This window comes from Mixophyes fleayi, chromosome 4 (assembly GCF_038048845.1).
Source record: "Mixophyes fleayi isolate aMixFle1 chromosome 4, aMixFle1.hap1, whole genome shotgun sequence".
Taxonomy (NCBI): Eukaryota; Metazoa; Chordata; class Amphibia; order Anura; family Limnodynastidae; genus Mixophyes; species Mixophyes fleayi.
Genome location: NC_134405.1, coordinates 3,503,162 through 3,521,219, shown reverse-complemented (window position 1 = coordinate 3,521,219; position 18,058 = coordinate 3,503,162). Strand labels below are relative to the sequence as shown.

At 45.0% G+C, this 18,058-nt stretch overlaps 1 protein-coding gene and 2 non-coding genes across 3 annotated transcripts; all 3 read right to left on the bottom strand.

The window, feature by feature from the left end:
* Positions 1 to 6,690: 6,690 nt before the first annotated feature.
* EIF4A1 (eukaryotic translation initiation factor 4A1) lies at positions 6,691 to 13,413 on the bottom strand. The gene is made up of 10 exons (XM_075206157.1): positions 13,305 to 13,413; positions 10,600 to 10,781; positions 9,582 to 9,721; positions 9,334 to 9,502; positions 8,999 to 9,108; positions 8,436 to 8,579; positions 8,052 to 8,189; positions 7,754 to 7,843; positions 7,583 to 7,662; positions 6,691 to 7,315 (listed from the first exon to the last, which is right to left on the bottom strand). The coding sequence occupies exons 1-10, from the start codon at positions 13,325 to 13,327 to the stop codon at positions 7,171 to 7,173; spliced, it is 1,221 nt and encodes a 406-aa protein (XP_075062258.1). The 5' UTR covers positions 13,328 to 13,413; the 3' UTR covers positions 6,691 to 7,170.
* Positions 8,716 to 8,853, bottom strand: LOC142156294 (small nucleolar RNA SNORD10). The gene has a single exon (XR_012692359.1). It is a non-coding gene; the product is annotated as a small nucleolar RNA SNORD10 (small nucleolar RNA).
* On the bottom strand, positions 10,354 to 10,490 carry LOC142156295 (small nucleolar RNA SNORD10). The gene has a single exon (XR_012692360.1). It is a non-coding gene; the product is annotated as a small nucleolar RNA SNORD10 (small nucleolar RNA).
* Positions 13,414 to 18,058: the final 4,645 nt, after the last annotated feature.

Below are 18,058 nucleotides of genomic sequence, written 5' to 3'. Positions count from 1 at the left end.
GCGGATAGAGCTACAACCTTAGGATATTGTGAGACGTATTCCATGACAGTGTGGATGGCAAGCTGCATAGGACTCATAGAAAGTGCGGATGTCGTTGGACATCTGTGTCAGATACTTTAGTGTACATTCCCTTCCCTGCTGTTTGGCCAGAGGGATTGAGTGGGATAGTGAAGTTAGCAACTTGTACAACATATGGGAAATACAGTTGAATGTGCTCCATTACTAATCTATTCAATTATAGCTTTCTGAACAGTAGATACATTAGGACAGGTATGCCAGGTCACACTCCCCCGCCATCTTTACTCCTAATGCCTTGCAAAAAAGGATCTGAGAGCTGAGCTTCCCTGGACTCTCTCCTCACTCCCAATTACTTGGGGACATTCTATAGAGGATGACAGTCACAAGGTTGAGTCAGGGTGGGCCCAGAATCTGGCTTGCTACTAGTAATGAAACATTACCAGGCAATCCCACCAGATCCGTCTGGTTGTAAACAACATCTTCTGCACTGCTATGGGACGGTGCTGGATAATTTGGATCATCTGGCAGCTTGGATCCAGGCTGGGTAATGCTGTTGGAGCTCCTCCTGCAAACTCTAGTCTTGATTCTAAATGACGAGGGTGACAAAGTACATCAGCAAACCTTGGCCAAGATCGTTCCCCAGGACCACATCTGTTGTGAGGACTGACACATCTGTTGTCCATGACTGTCATCCCCATGACATAATTGACTAAGTTGAGTCATACCATAGCCGAGGGCACTTCTCATTAGACTCTATTTGCACTATAACTTTGGCAATACAACACTGCAATGCAGCAGCAAGATCAAGGAACTCCAGGGGGCAAAAGTGTGAGTTTCTGGTGGGTTTGAAAAGTGGAGATGTTGCCTATAGTATCCAATCAGATGCTAGCTATTGTTTTGTGGAATGTGCTAAATAAATGATAACTACAATCTGATTGGTTGCTATAGGCAACATCTCCACTTTTCAAACCCACAAGAAACTCTCCGCTTGATACATTTACCCCCAGATCTCTTAGTGCTCTACCCTGCAAAGATCTCATGTGAACCGGCTGGAGGTGGCCACATGTTTTGTGGCAGCCTATTTCCCACACAAGTGAATCTCTCCACTAAGCTATGTGGTAAACAAACCTCATGTCCCTTTACCCAGTTCAGGCTGGTCCTCCCATCATGTGCATCAGTCCACACAACGCTTTTTCTTTCCCATCCACATACAGCCAGAGCTGGGTGTAGCTCAGCTCCATTCCCAATCTTGATCCAGGGTTGTTGTCCCTGGGGTCCAAACTGCAATTGGCCCAAGTAGACACCGTTGTGCCAGTCCACTTGCTGCTGCTGCCAGAGCTCTCATAGCTTTGTTGTGGCACTCCAAGGTGGCAGAGTGACTCCCAGATTCATTATAATATGACTTGTGCTATTATAAGAAGCTCCAACACTGCTACTCTCCGATCAATGCAGAGTGCGGCACCCAAACACCATTAGACCCTTTTCCCATCACCCCCAGAGATCCCGCACTTGGGACAAAGGTCAGCAGCATCATACCACCCCTTCCTCTCTCGCTACTAAGCCACTGTGTAAGTGTAATTTTACTTAACATATCTTTAGACACATAGAAGACATAGCACATGTGATATGTACATTTATATAGTGGGGTAAGAGGGGGACCTGGCCACAGCTCCCATCCACTGGATGACAATCAATGGTCCTGTTCAACTGCACAGTAACTGGTCAGGATCTAGACAGACTTCCTTGGAAGATGTCCGTGGTCCCCCCACTATGAGCCTCTAAGCTCTGTGCTCAGTAACTTATTTATTAGCGTTTTCACAGTGGTTAGGAGCTGCCTAGAATAATAATGTAAAAGGAGAAACCTTATTTCAGTGGAAATGTGAAAACTGGTCTGGTGAGAAAGAGGCTGCAGCTCTCCGGTCAATAATGCTTAAACCAAAGACATTCTGCTGTTATGGAGGAAAAGTACTGATTAATGACATTATAGGTAAATCCAACTGGTTACTATAAATGTTTATATCCAGTATTGTACTATAATAAGGATTTAATGTGTATAAAAGAAAGTCATGGGCAACCTGATATACACTTCTAACCTTCAAAACTGCTGCACATCTCAGGAATGCATTAAAGAATACATCTAATGAGAGAGACATGTGCCCTCAGAAGAGATCCCACATGGGCTTCAAAACTCATGCCACATGCCAATCAAACCCTTCACTTGCCCCACAATACCTCTCACAATTCCCCCATATGCCCATTAGAACCCTATTTACCACCCCCCCCAAATGCCTCTCATTCCTCCAACTGGCCCTAAAACACCCCCTGAGCCTCTCCACTCACCCCAAGCCCCTTAGACTCCACGTAAAACTCTCCAGAAACCTACTAATCTTATAACTAATACAAGCCTACATAAAATGATTTCCCTTGCACTAATGAAGCAGGAGTCGCGCAGGAGGGAGGGAGTTCACGTGACATAGACCGCACATGCCTCTCATCCCAAATGTGATGCGCAGAGGAGGTCATGTGATGAGCAGAAGTCATGTGATGCTGAAGTTGGCTCCTTCAGACAAAGAACAATGTCAGGGTACCCTCTGATTTATGTCCAGCTGAGCTGGGGCTGTGGATGGAGCTCGGTGCAGTATAAAGCAGAAGACCAGAGCTGGGTCCGACCTGGCATAAAGTAGGAAGGAACTGGGGGGGGGCAGGTGAAGCCTCTGTGGGCCACAAATGGTCCCCGGGCCGTCTGTAGCCTATTACTGGTATATGTCTGTATTTTTATTTCAAAGAAAATAGACATTTGTATAGTCTTTCATGTAAGCATATTGTCCCGAGGGCCACAACCTATTAACAGGGGTCCCACCTCCATAATATGAGAGGTGTGGCCTACTGAAAAGGGGGCATGACATTTCCTGAAATGGGAGCAAACAGAGACTACAAAGTGACTATTTTCTTGAGAAGCATGGGGGATAGGGGGGGGGGGGGTGAGGAATAACAAAATGTTCTACATCCTAAGTGAAGAGTGTAACTAAATATGTTGTAGAATTGTACAGTCATTGTAAGAACTCTTTCACATTCTTCCACTTTCCTCTCGAGATTTCATGAGAACTGTTATTATAATTATTTCCAGCGTTTATAGTGACTCACATGAATATAAACGAGTCAAATGTTGGCGGCTCTGTACCTGAGTTACTGACTCTGCTCTGTGAGATGAAATTCATTCTACGACACCACTTATGTTTATTATTGTGGCCTTGACATCTGCACTACGTTTGTGTGAGGAGTTTACCACTGCCTTGATCACGATTGTGTCCTAGAAGCTGAGAAGTCAGCAATCATGACGATGTTGGACAGAGGTACAGTGCACCGATTCATGGCCTCAAACAACACAAAGCAGCATAAAACCCAACTTGCTGTAGCAGAAACTTAGATAGAGGTGTTTGTCAAATCCCATAGTGATCGATCAGCACATGGCCGGTTAGTATGAATAGTCTGCTCTCATTGCCCTCAGAGACGGATCTGACGATCAGCACAATGTCCTGCCCGCCATGTCATGAACACTTCTGCCAAGTGTCCTCTAGCAGAGATGTGCCAATGGGCATTTTCCTCTTAAAAAACAGATCCTGAAAGTGCCACATCTTCCAAGATGTATGCGGGCCAATGCAAACCATCCAAATGATCCCAGAGACCCATCAGCAGGCCACTCAAGCTGGTGTCACATATTGCTGGGTCTTCCTTGTCAATATAACAGTAGATAAGAAGCACGTTGGCTCAGTGGTTAGCACTTCTGCTTCATAGCACTGGGGTCATGAGTTCAATCCCCAACCATCAGATTATCTGTGTGGGTTTCATCGGGTGCTCTGGTTTCCCACTCCAAAAACATACTAGTAGGTTAATTGTCTGCTATTAAACTGCCCTTAGTCTCGCTCAGTTTGTGTGTGTGTATATTAGGGAATTTAGACTGTAAGCTCCAATGGGACAGGGACTGATATGAGTTCTCTGTACAGCTCCGTGGAATTAGTGGTGCTAAAAAAATAAATAGGAATGGGAAGACAATCCCACCAGTCTCCCAGAAACAGGATTAAAGACCCTCACCCAATAGACCATCTCACCAAGCCTCCAGGCCACCTGTCCTACCGATACAGAACATCAATATCCTGAAGTCAGGTGCTATGTTAGTAGTACTGTGTTTAAGATCTTATAAGTACATTACAGAAGTCCACAACCTCTTTTCCCATCCTCCTTCCTTCTAGCACCAGTAGAATCTGTCACCTATTGAGCTGAATCTCACCCTTCCTTCTACCATATCATTTCCTTGTCTCCCAGTATCACCCCAGTTCCAGATGCACCCTGGCTCTCTTGTCTTCCCTATCAGACTTGCTACCCCATTTTTAAGCATATGCTACCAGTTTTTACCTGAACCCAAATGTATTTCTTTATCCTGTCTGTTGGAGGTTTGTCTGTATACAAGTGTATTATTACCCTTCTAGTATAATGTGGGACTCTGGTCAGGTGACACTTTATGGTAACTTCCTTTATTACTCTGCCCCCAATGCAGAACAGGAGGCCCCCCAACCAAGACACCAAATAACCTGCCCACTTGTGAGAATGGCATTTTATAATTTGCCAAGGAAAGGGGGCTTTAGAGGTATGCACACTGTTGGCATTTGCCATCTATGGCTACAACCGAGATATTCCCCCTCACACAGGGCTGCACACTGTCCCTACGAGTCTGTCTCAGCAAAGGGCTTCCATAGCTAACAATTAGAATGTTCTCTGCCTTTAAAAAGAACCAAATCCAGATTGTGCTCTGTGGACAATGTTCTATATTCCGGAGGTTTCACTGACCGCCTTGCATGCTGTACTAGCAAAGACCAAAGCTCTGCCAATACCCTACAGAGCAAACACCCCTAAACCTGACAATCTAAAAGGATTTGATATTTGGGAATTGAAATATCCAATATCTATTCATTACATTTTGCCCCTCATAGAAACCAAATCAGTACTGAATTGATGGTGGGCTCACTGGGTCTCCCGGCAGTGAGAACATTAATTCTTCTACGACGAACACGTGTTTAGAACCATCCTTCATCTAAATGACTTTATTCAGAAGGTACAAGCCACTGTTTCTGAATGGGAGGGAATCCCTAAGAATGGTGGTCTATTTATATGTCTTACCAAGATAGATGGAGCCTAATGCCACCTTGCTATGTATTATGCAGATTTCATGCAAGATAAAGTCATAGCTGGCCTCTCACATCCAGTTTGGGTATTTTTGGCACAAATGGGTCAGCAGACCCCCATCCCTGACTGATTTACTGTTCTCTCCATAAGAACTTCTCTTCCTCCCTAATAAATGCCCATATATACCATTAAAGTCTGGGACAACCACCACCTGTACCATTCTACCAATACACCAGCCCAGCGTGTACTGATTGCAGATGATCAACCTCAACTCTTGGGTGTAAGAGCATTGCTGCACTAGGAGCCATGTTTAAGGTCAATATACCTTTGGTGTGGTGCAATTACTAGAGATTTAACCTCCCTAAATAGGTCCAGCATTGACTCTGAACCCTACCCCCAGTTAGTGTGTACAGCCCCCATCCAGCTAACCACTGACTCTGGTGTAAGGCCCCTAAATCAAAAAGAGTGTTATTACCATCCCGTAACAGCTTCCATTACCAAACCTCCGACAGTTAAGAGCTGGCATTTGATAAGCCAGACTTATTTTTGGGGGAGTACCCTATCAAGGCATAAATGCTTTATAAACCAATACATCTTATACCTAGTGCCTGATACCCATCACCAAATGGGTCCATATACCTCAAATGCCATGCTGGCACCAGTGTAGTGGGGAAGGAGACCACCAACTGCTGATAACATCTGTAGGTAAAAACAATGTTCATAAAGCAACTGTAATATGAGATTTTGTATTGCCTGTACCACTGCAACATCAAAACTGTACTGTGACCTGGTTGCCAGAGAAGACAGGTTAGTGTTGGGCTATAACCAACCCTGCAGGCTTGCCCATGTAAAGACAGTCACTTTGTTGGGGGTTATATGGGGATCCCACCCTTGAGCAAAATTTCCTTTCTCATCCTCTATCCACAATACAGCCTCACATCTTCAGTTCTACATTTTCTGCCTAAAGACTGATAGAAGGATGCTGAGATGCACTGGGGCCAAGTGACAGCTTTTTGGCAATTTCTTGATCACTATTTGAGATAATCCTTCAAGCAAATTGGCTACCTCCACAATGTTATTGTGTTGTGTTTAGAGCCACACTACCTCATCTAGCAGTTCCCACAGCCTAAACCTGCACCATTGCAGTCTTTCCCCAGTAACAAATCAACCACACACCATAAGGGAAACTAGAACACATTACCCAGAAGCCTCTAGCACTGAGGGCAACAGGTCACATGTACAGCTGATCTCCAGGAGACCCCTTCACCTACCAGGTCTTCTGAGATGTATGCAGCAGGCCTCACAGATCTCCATCACTGCCAGTCTCAGACAATGAATTACCCAGATATTTAATGGTCTTAGTATTGACCTGCAGTTAAGCCACGACAACATTAACCCATTTCCCACCAAAAACAGCACTAAAGGCAGGGAGAGGGGCAGCTAGTCGGGAAGGGCGGACATGGGGAAGGGCAGGGAAAGCAAGAGACAAACTATGTTGCAAAAAAAAAGTTTTTATTTAATAAATACTATACAGAAAGCAAATAAAAATTTAACAATTAAGCTTTTTTGGGGTGTTTTTTGTAAATAAAAAAAGTCAAAAAAATCCAAATTGATCTGTCTGATTTAGGGGAATTCTAGGAATTCTGTTTGGTCCACTGATTTGGTGGGAAAAGACGAAGGGAGAGGGATTAGTGTTCACTTTGTAGAAGAAAACACAAAACAAAACGAGTATTTACGGCCACAATACCTCAAAATAACATTTATTTGAAACAGAAAAAAACAAAAATCATTTATGTCATACAGGGAGTAGGGGGGCAAGCCCAAATGTTATGGGGCTTTATAAACAAAGCTGTGCAGGCCCTTTCTGCCCCCGCTGCACGGGGCGAGGGGGCAGAGAGGGTGTTTTTTGTATTTTCAGTTATACTGTTTTTTTCTGTTTTTCCATTTAAATATTTCCCCTTGTTGGGAAGCTTAGATTAGATCTGCCACATTCATTGGCATCTCCTCAATGGTTGTATTGTAAAAAGTCTCAATATCCTTGAGCGTACGCTTGTCTTCCTCAGTCACCATGTTGATCGCCACTCCTTTCCTACCGAAACGTCCGCCTCGGCCAATCCTGCAACAGAAGGGGAATGTTATGGGGGCCCATTCGTAGACAGGAAACGGCAATGTACCAGAACGGATCACCATAAACATGTAATAAAGGGAATACGAGGCTTCATGTGGGCCATGTTTAAGTTGCGGAACGCGACAGTACAGCATTAACCGCGGTGGAGCATGGTCACAATCACTCTTCCAAAAGCCTACGTTCTGCGATCAGCATGGAGGCTGTGCAGAGAGGGAATGCTCTTGGTAGGAATCTACGCTGTGCCACGACACTCACCTGTGAATGTAGTTCTCTCTGTTGGTTGGCAAGTCATAGTTAATGACCAGGGAGACCTGTTGCACATCAATACCTCGGGCCTGGGAGGAAATAGAGTATTAATACTGCACACAAGAGGCCGCTACTTGTGGGGTGAAGCAATGAATGGACAACAGAATACCAACAACTCACCAGAAGATCTGTGGTGATCAGGACACGACTGGAACCAGATCGGAACTCCCTCATAATGACATCTCTCTCCTTCTGGTCCATATCACCGTGCTGAGGAAGAAATTATATTATAGCAATATACAACACATGATGGTTGCATGTCCCCATAGCATGAACCAGTCGACAGTCACATGACAGCTGCGCTGGGATGAATATGGGGTGATTTTATATGCCCCTGTCAGATATAAGAATACACGCCACATGACGCGTCCTTGCCCAGTGACAGGGGGGACAAACAGAACAGGGAAACAAAACTTACCAGTGCAGACACGGTGAAGTCTCGTGCGTGCATTTTTTCCGTCAGCCAGTCGACCTTCCGACGGGTGTTTATAAAGATTACGGCTTGTGTGATTGTAAGGGTTTCATACAAGTCACAAAGTGTGTCCAGCTTCCACTCCTGAAAGACAGATATTGGTCGGTTGGAGGATAATCACACCACCCAGAACTACAACAGCACTCCATCCAGAAGGGACAAGGAGGGGTAGTATACAAGATTGTCTCCATAGCATGAACCAGATGACAGTCACATGACAGCTGCTCTGGGATGAATATGGGGTTTCCTCTGCCCCTGTCAGATATAAGAATACACGCCACGTGACGCGTCCTTGCCCAGTGACAGGGGGGACATGAACCAGACACTCACCTCGCGCTCTACATTGACGTAGAACTGCCGAATACCCTCCAGGGTCAGCTCCTCCTTCTTGACCAAGATGCGGATGGGCTCCCTCATGAACTTTTTGGTTACCTCGAGCACATCTGCCGGCATGGTGGCCGAGAGAAGCACCACCTAGCATGAACGGACAACCAGGAATTAAGACATTTTACTACAAACATGGTGCAGAAAGAAGCTTGAGAGAAAAGCTCACATGCAGCAGATAAAGCGTGAAAGTCACTCCATTATATACCAAGTACAGAGAGAAGCTGTTTTCAGATAATGTGGTGTGATCATTCCCCACAATCCTCTGCAACAGACTGTTCTAGCCAGCAAGACGCAGACTAGAGATCCGATGCAGAGAGATATGAGGGCGTCAGATGACACGCATGGGTTATCATCATTAAACAATGGCGAAGTGACTATATCCATGAGTCCCATTTATGTATTCTGTATGTAGAAACTGGATGTTACAAGAGTGCCACCTAGTGGCTGTAATAAAGATCAGAAGCAGACTGAACAACATTTCCGTGTATACAGAACATTCCTCTTACCTGAGCGTTGCTGCTCAGCTTCTGGAAAATATCATAGATTTGATCTTTGAATCCTCTACTCAACATTTCGTCAGCCTCATCCAGCACAAACATCTTTATGTATTTGGGTGCTGCAAAGAGAAAGCCCACCAGGTTAGTTGTTGAACAGCGCAGTCAGCCAGAAGGGCCATCAGTGTCCCCACAGCATGAACCAGCTGACAGTCACATGACAGCTGCGCTGGGATGAATATGGGGTTGTTTCCTCTGCCCCTGTCAGATATAAGAATAAACGCCACAGGACGCATCCTTGCCCAGTGACAGGGGTTGGGGGATATCCATGCGGCAGAGATACTTACAGAGATAGCGCCTGTTCAACATGTCGAAGACTCTGCCTGGCGTGCCCACGATTATGTGTGGAGCTTCTGACTGGAGTTTCTGTACTTCTGCCCGTACATTGGTGCCACCAATGCAAGCGTGGCAAGAGGCACCCATATAGTCTCCCAAGGCCATCACCACCTTCTGGATCTAGAAGAAGAAGTCCACACATCAGTATGGGGTGAAAGGAAACATGTGCTTCACATCCCCCTCACTGAAGGTCACTCACCTGCTGGGCCAACTCTCGGGTTGGGGCCAGTACCAGGGCCTGTGTGGCCTTCATGTCCAGCTCTACTTGCTGGAGGATGGAAATAGCAAAAGTGGCAGTTTTCCCAGTTCCAGACTGAGCCTGTGCAATCACATCGTAACCTGAAATAGAGATGTTAATGTTCAGAGAACAGACCAACATAAACCGGGGCAAGACTGAGACTGATTAGATGTCTTTAACATCTACTAAGTCTACATAGGGTCAAGCAAATCCAACTGGGAAAAAAGCACTATATAAATGTACATTATTCACCTGTTGGTATCTAGCACTAGAAATGACAGCACTCAGGTAGACAGATTCCGCCTACCCAGGGTGCAATGGGGGATCCACAACATACAGCCATCTATCCCAGGGCTCTGCTTCATCTTACAGCCCCAGCTGAACACTATGGCAGTACAAAGGCTAGTCAGAAGTCTTGCAGCTACCGCCCCCTGCTGCTTTAGTGGTGACCTTAAAAAGGATTGGTGGATTAGCATTAAAGTACCCTGAAACACTGTTAGAATGTATACATAACTACATGTCAATGATGTGAATAAAATGAATGATACAACTTCCACTGAACCCTGACACCATCTCCCTCTGATGGAAGAGGTCACAGACCACACGCACGCTTGATACAAGGTAGAAATTAAGTAATGTTACCACCAACATGGTGCAGAAGCACAAGAGAAATGCTCAGATCTGACAGAAAAGGGTGAAATAGCCTCTATGGGCTATATAATTTTGGCAGTCAGTTTTCAGATAATGTGACGTGATCATTCCCCACAATCCTCTGCAAAAAACTATTCTGGCCTGCAAAACGCAGACTAGAGAGCCAATGCAGACGATATGAGGGAGTCAGATGACACGCATGGGATATAATCATTAAACTGACTAGTGTCATACCCAAGGAGACAAACCCCCAATTATATAACTTCTGCTGAGCCCGACCCACACCACCAATCTATGTCCCACTGAAGCAGTCACAGACCACACTTACCCTTGATACAAGGTAGAATAGCGCGCTGCTGGATGGCAGACGGTTTCTCAAAACCATAGGCGTAAATTCCTCTCAGGAGAGACTCCGACAGATTCATATCATCGAAGCTATCCACAATTTCATTCCAGTTGCTCTCAATGATACCATCAGGCTCCATGCCTTCGGGTCCATTGTCTCTGGATCTAAAGACAAAAACCAAACCTGTTAAACACTGCTGTACATGTGATCCACAACACATAACGAACACAAGGTACAAGAATGAGGGTCAGCTATTACAATGGAAATACATTTATACGTCACATTGTTGGGAAACATGTCACCTTACAGGCTCCATGCAGTATGCAAATTGTGATGCAATAAAATGGTGGTAGAAAATAGTGACATTGAGGAAAAACTGGGCAAGTGACAGCCGTCGGCAAACCCACTGTGCCACCATCTTATGGCTACTGCTGAACCACACCAATGTGAGCTTGTCCTGGCAGAGTAACTGCACAGTAGTATGTTTATTATACAAGGAACCATGGGAGGTTCAGGCCTATGTCTACTGTAACAGTACATAGAGCCACCCCCCTCACGCGGAACTGCTGATCTCAGGGGTTAGTTTATCAATGAGTATAAAGCTGCTTAGTCAGTTACTGTGTAACCAGCCCCCACTACAGAACACCCAGTATGGGGATCTACTGATACTACAACACAAAGTACATTCACTAATAGGCAGAACATAACTTGTATATACAATGCATCTCAGATGGAGGCTGGGGATGGATTATACAGTGTATAATAGTGTATCAGAAATAGACGTGGTGATATCAGATGGTGAGTGATATAACAGTATATCCTACATGTATGTAGGACAGAGGGGGGTATTATGCAATGTATCTCAGATAGAGGGGCTTAGGATGTGGATATATCAGATGAGTGATATACATTGCATATTACACTACATTATGCAGAGGGGCTTGTGTAGGGATACAATACATTATAATATACAATGCATCACAAATATAGGGGCCTAGGCTGGGTATATGATACATGGGATCACTGGTATAATATACAATACATCATAGATACATGGGCCTAGACTGGGGATGATACACTGGATCACTAATATAACAGTATAATATAGTATCACAGATAAAGGGGTCTAAGCTGGGGATCAGCGATATAACAGTATATTATACAATGCATCATAGATACATGGGCCTAGACTGGGGATAAGTGTTTATAATACAGCATATTATACAATGTATTAAGAGAGATGGGATCAGTGTGTATAATACAGTATATTATACAGTGTATCACAGATAAAGGGGTCTACACTGGGGATCAGTGTGATATAATACGGTATAATATAGTGATATAATACAGGGACATAGGATGGGATCAGTGATATAATACAGTATAATATAGGGATATAATACAGGGACATAGGATGGGATCAGTGATATAATACAGTATAATATAGGGATATAATACAGGGACATAGGATGTGATCAGTGATATAACACGGTATATATATATATATTATAGAATGATAGAGGGTCTAGGCTGGGGATATGATAGATGGGATCAGTGATATAATACAGTATAATATAGGGATATAACACAGGGACAGAGGATGGGATCAGTGATATAATACAGTATAATATAGGGATATAATACAGGGACATAGGATGTGATCAGTGATATAACACGGTATATATATATATTATAGAATGATAGAGGGTCTAGGCTGGGGATATGATAGATGGGATCAGTGATATAATACAGTATAATATAGGGATATAACACAGGGACATAGGATGGGATCAGTGATATAATACAGTATAATATAGGGATATAACACAGGGACATAGGATGGGATCAGTGATATAATACAGTATAATATAGGGATATAACACAGGGACATAGGATGGGATCAGTGATATAATACAGTATAATATAGGGATATAACACAGGGACATAGGATGGGATCAGTGATATAACACGGTATATATATATAATATATAATGATAGAGGGTCTAGGCTGGGGATATGATAGATGGGATCAGTGGGATATAACACAGGGACAGAGGATGGGATCAGTGATATAACACGGTATATATATATAATATATAATGATAGAGGGTCTAGGCTGGGGATATGATAGATGGGATCAGTGATATAATACAGTATAATATAGGGATATAACACAGGGACACAGGATGGGATCAGTGATATAACACGATATATATAATATATAATGATAGAGGGTCTAGGCTGGGGATATGATAGATGGGATCAGTGATATAACACGGTATATAACATAATATAACCCGGTATCGGGGTCTCTCCTCCTCCCCCTCCCCCCGGGGCCACGTGCAGCACCGGAAGTGGCCGCCATCTTAGAGGGAAGCTCGGAGTCGCAGCTCTCAGCGCGGCCGCCATCTTGTCCTCTCCCCGCACCCTGAGCGGGGCCACGTGCTGCCGGGCGGGGGCCGGGAGGAGGGCGCAGCGGGTGTGAGGTGACCCGGGGAGGCCGGGTGAGGGGGCAGCGGGCGGTGAGGGAGCAGGATGGGGCGGCCGGGTGAGATCACCCCCCTCAGGTACACGTCATCAGGTGACCCAGCCCGGGTGTGAGGAGGAGGAGGACAGGTCCCCGGTCACACACACAGGACCAGGCCTCAGGCCGGGGCACTAGGCCGCACCAGGCCGCGGACACTTACCGGTTGTCGTAACTCGCAGACATTCTTCAGAGCGGAAGCTTTCTGGGAGCCGGTGAGCGCCTCTTATATAGTCCTCCCGTAGCTCCGCCCAGGCGCCTTCTCATTGGCCGACGTGGCGGGGCTGCAGTGACGTAGGGACGGCTGTGTAGAGCCAGTGGGCCGGACACGTGTTCATTGGATGAGGCCGATGTCAGTCCCGCGAGCTCGGAAAGCCATTGGACGCTGGAGCTGATAAGCCCCGCCCCAATCTATGTGGCTCACGTTTCTTCTTATCCTCCTCTAATCAGCCCCTTTGCTCTTACGCCGTCTGCTATTGGCCAACCGTAACACGTGATTTATTACCACATCGCAGAGCCCGCCAAATAGGTCGTCCTCCGTCATTGGTTCTCCCTGTCAGTCAGACTTTCTGAGTATCTGATTGGCTGACGTTGCCGTCTGTCCTATATTCCCAGCAGCTCATTGGCTGCGGCGCACGGCTCGAGCTCGCCCCGTCCAGGAAGTCATTTTGCTATCGCCGTCCTCACAGAAAACGTTACGTGATGAGGAGAATGTGTGAGGCGGTGACCGGGGCCCGGTGCCCCGTCCTACCCCCCGGGTGCTGGCCCATATATGTACCCATCCTCACCCAGTTATATAGATATACGTAGGTATAGGCCTCTGGCCGACTAATGGCGGCCATCCGTAAAGTGCTGCGGGGATGGGGGATTAATGTGATGGACGCCTCATGTAGAAAGTCATTATTTAATCTGTATTTGATGAGTGAAAATGAATGTATTCTAAGTGTGCTGCGACATTGAACATGGTAAACCAGGCCTGGGAGTGTAAACATGTATGTGTGATATGATGAACTGTATGTACATGTATGTGATATTATGTACATGTATGTGTGATATCATGAACTGTATGTACATGTATGGGCGCTGGGAGTGTGAATATATACAATATATGTGTAATCAGTACAATGATATATGTTCTTGCCCCCCATGGTGGTCCACTGGTGGCCCCAGGAGCCCCTCACCAGCAGCCTTCATACAGTGGCTGTCAGAGGGGCTTTCGATGGCACCTCCTGGGTCTACATGAAGCCATGAGATGCTGGAGAGCCCATCATGGTAAGTGTCATGGATCCCTGAGAGCCCCAGGAGCGTCAGCCTGGGGCCCGCTGCCCCGGGATCTGGCAGCGTACTCGCTGGAGCCAATTTTGGCTACAGGGTAACGCAAGACCCCAACAAAAGGACCCTGGAAGTATCTTTAGACATAGGGCAGCACAGTGGCCTAGTGGTTAGCACGTCTGCCTCACAGCACTGGGGTCATGAGTTCGATTCCCAACCATGGCCTTATCTGTGTGGAGTTTGTATGTTCTCCCTGTGTTTGCGTGGGTTTCCTCCGGGTGCTCCGGTTTCCTCCCACACTCCAAAAACATACTGGTAGGTTAATTGGCTGCAATCAAAAAAAAAAAAATTGACCCTAGTCTCTCCCTCTCTGTCTGTCTGTCTGTCTGTGTGTGAGTGTGTGTCTATAGTAGGGAATTTAGACTGTAAGCTCCAATGGGGCAGGGACTGATGTGAATGAGTTCTCTGTACAGCGCTGCGGAATTAGTGGCGCTATATAAATAAATGATGATGATGATGATAGTACCACCTGGATAGGGGGGGGGGAATTACACACCCCCTGCCACTAGCACAATGTTAAAGGTGTTGGAGTAAATAAGAAACAGGGTGGTACCCAATGTGTGGATGTGTGTGTGTGTAATATAAGGACTATGAGAGTGTGGTATTGAAATATCTAAAACTATTAAACATAAATTAGTATTATCATTTAGTTCTGAGGCGCCGTACATAGAGCTAGGGACAACAGTACAGGTTAACAGTACCTGGCTTACAGGCATTACAATGTGCAAAAAGTACTGCAATTACAAACTCCGCAGACAAGAGGTTTAAAGAGGTAAGAGTGACTACCGTTGCACAGAAAGAGTGGGAGAGGAGGCTGAGTCCATAAGTGTGGGTACCAGAAGAAGGATTGGGCAATGGTGAAGAGGCGGAGGCCAGGTAGAAGAGGAGAGACAGCGTCAGAAGACGAGCGACGACCAGAAAAGAGGGGGGTGAGCCGGGGCAGAGGTAAACAGGAGAAAGAGAACCTGAGGATGGAAGGCCCTGAGCAAGGGAGCTTACAATCTAAGGGGTGGGGGGAAGATAGGGTGAGGAGATGAGAACTATAGGGGAAGAGATGAACTTGAGATGTTACATGTTACAACCTCGATATCTAGGCTGACTGACTTCATGAGCCAGATACAGTGATGTTTCTAAAGTGAGCCCTTCACTGTATTGTAAGGTCCTTCGGTATGATTGATATAACTTTAATATTAATCCGTGTTGCAGCTGTTAAGTGGCTGTCTAAATTAATGTGCTGTGTCCATTGAAGTCCTTTGATGTAGTGCTGGTAGCTGTAGTTCCAGGACTTCTTTTACCTTCGAGATCGGGAGGTGGTGTCTATAGGCCCCACGGTCTGGTACAATATGTGCTGTAATAACTTGTTACACTTGAATTTATCTGCAACTACTCCAGCAGTAGGCAATCTTGGTGTTTTATTGACACGGTGTATCTGTGCACCTATTGAATATAGGAGCATTATTACCGCCATACATCAATATCAATACACCTATTTTCTACCCGTGCTATGAGTCCCTACTTAGGTCTTCATATTACAACATGGATAAATATTAAAGGACTATCTGTTATACCAAAGTAACCCTTAAATACAGTGAAGGGTTCACCATGGAAACCGCAGTATCTGGCCCACAGAGTCAGCACAGATATCAAAATTGTAAAACTGTATAAAAAAGCCCTGAAGTCCATGTAATGTATAATGTAGTACCATCATCATTTATTTATATAGCACCAACATATTCCGTAGCGCTTTACAATTGGGGACAAACACTAAACTAATAAACAAACCAGGTAAAACAGACAAAGAGGTGAGAAGGCTGCTCGCAAGCTTACAATCTATTGGACAATGGGAGTTTGATACATGAGGCTAAGGCTACATTTTGCATTTCGGCCCAGCCAGACTGCAAATGTAAAAGTGATTTATAAGCTAAATGTTACTGTCGCACAACAATGTTGGTCAGGGGGTAGTTGTCTTGTGTGAAATTGTGTAACGGATGGTAATAGGGTAATGTAGTGAGGGTAAGAGGGTGATTGAAGAATATTATAAGCTTATCTGAATAGGTGGGTTTTCAGAGAACGCTTGAAAGTTTGTAGACCAGAGGAGAGCCTTATTGTGCGAGGGAGAGAATTCCATAGAGTGGGTGCAGCCCGAAAAAAGTTCTGTAACTGGGAATGGGAGAATGTAATGAGGGTGGAAGAGAGAGACAGATCTTGTGCAGAACAGAGTTGCCGAGTTGGGAGATATTTTGAGACAAGAGAGGAGATGTATGTTGGTGCAGCTTTGTTGATGGCCTTGTAGGTTAGTAAAAGTATTTTATATTGGATTCGGTAGAAAACAGGCAACCAGTGTAGAGACATACAGAGTGATTCAGCAGAGGAATAACGATTTGCAAGGAAAATCAATTTTACCGCTGTGTGCAAAATAGATTGTAGGGGTTTGAGTCTGTTTTGGGGAAAACCAGTAAGGAGGGAATTGCAATAGTCAATGCGGAGGATTTTTGCACTGTCTTGTGTGAGATATGTGCAAATTCTGGAAATGTTCTTTAGATTTATATAACATGTTTTAGTTATAGAGTCAATGTGGGGAACAAAGGATATGTGTAATTCGAGGATTACACCTAGGCAGCGAGCTTGTGGGGTGGGATTTATGGTCATGTTATCAACAGAGCTAGTAATGTCAGGTATGCTCTTGTTGGTGGGTGTAAATATTATTAACTCCGTTTTATAAAGATTAAGTTTGAGTTGGCGAGAAGACATCCAAGATGAAATGGCAGAAAGACAGTCAGTTACACGGGACAACACAGATGTCGAGAGATCAGGAGAGGATAGATAAATTTGGGTATCATCCGCATAAAGATGATACTGAAATCCAAAAGGAACTTATTAGATTTCCAAGAGAAGCAGTATAGATAGAGAATAGTAGAGGACCTAGGACTGAGCCTTGTGGTCTCCAACTGATAAAGGAAGAAGAGCAGAGGTGTCCCCAGAGAAATTAACAGTGAAAAAGTGATTAGAAAGGTAGGATGAGAACCAGGATAGAACAGTGTCTTGAAGCCCTAGGGATTGTAGTGTTTGTATGAGAAGAGAGTGGTCAACAGTGTCAAATGCAGCCGAGAGATCCAGGAGCATTAGGAGAGAGTAATGGCGTTCAGTTTTAGCAGTGATCGGATCATTGACAACCGTAGTCAACGCAGTTTCCATGGATTGTTGAGGACAAAAGCCAGACTGAAGAGGATCCAACAGGTTGTTTGCGGAAAGGAAGCGTGTGAGGCGAGTATAGGAAAGTCTCTAGAAGCTTGGAGGGGCACGGTAGCTGAGAGATGGGACGGTAATTTGAGAGAGAGTTTGGGTCAGAAACTTGTTTTTTTTAGAATAGGAGTAATCGCTGCATGCTTGTATAGTGATGGAAAGATGCCAGTAGAGAGCGAGAGATTACAGATTTTAGTTAGAGGTGAAATGAGCACAGAAGACAGGGATCTACCAATTTGCAAGGGAATAGGATCACAAGGACAGGAGGTAGAGTAGGAAGATAAGAAGAGAGCTGTACTGCTGGATTATCACTTCTACCTCCAACTAGTGTGCAACGGTCCT

Coding starts and splice junctions, on each gene's coding strand:
- EIF4A1 (XM_075206157.1), bottom strand. CDS start 13,327: ATGTCTGCGAGTTACGACAACCG. Junction 10,782..13,304: donor TCTGCGAGTTACGACAACCG/GTAAGTGTCCGC, acceptor TTTTGTCTTTAG/ATCCAGAGACAATGGACCCG. Junction 9,503..9,581: donor CCCGAGAGTTGGCCCAGCAG/GTGAGTGACCTT, acceptor TTCTTCTTCTAG/ATCCAGAAGGTGGTGATGGC.